This window comes from Myotis davidii, unplaced genomic scaffold (genome assembly GCF_000327345.1).
Source record: "Myotis davidii unplaced genomic scaffold, ASM32734v1 scaffold1006, whole genome shotgun sequence".
NCBI lineage: Eukaryota > Metazoa > Chordata > Mammalia > Chiroptera > Vespertilionidae > Myotis > Myotis davidii.
In genome coordinates this window covers 853,518-853,799 of record NW_006297143.1, presented here as the reverse complement: position 1 = coordinate 853,799, position 282 = coordinate 853,518, and the positions used below count along the sequence as shown (strand labels likewise).

Sequence of the window (282 nt, the reverse complement as noted above, 5' to 3'; positions counted from 1 at the left end):
CCCCCCCCCCCACCCCCCAGGTGTGCTCCTGGCTTCCTGGGTGAGACGTGCCAGTTTGCGGATCCCTGCCGGAGCGCCCAGCTCTGCCAGAATGGGGGCAGCTGCCAAGCCCTGCTTCCTGTCGCCCCGGGCTCCCCAAGCGCCCCCTCGTCCTTAACCCCCAGCTTCCTCTGCACCTGCCCCTCGGGCTTCACTGGCGAGAGGTGCCAGGCCCAGCTCCAGGACCCCTGCTCCTCCTTCTGTTCCAAGATGGGCCGCTGCCACATCCAGGCCTCGGGCCGC

The 282-nt window shown here is 70.2% G+C and overlaps 1 protein-coding gene across 1 annotated transcript in view; it reads left to right on the top strand.

The window, feature by feature from the left end:
- The window catches only part of NOTCH4 (notch 4), a gene marked incomplete at its 5' end in the record, with an annotated part of 49,275 nt that overhangs the window by 15,101 nt on the left and 33,892 nt on the right, over window positions 1–282 (top strand). The window contains one exon of the mRNA XM_015569858.1: window positions 21–281. Within this exon, the coding sequence (XP_015425344.1) occupies window positions 21–281 (261 nt within the window). The remainder of the gene's footprint in view (window positions 1–20; window position 282) is intronic.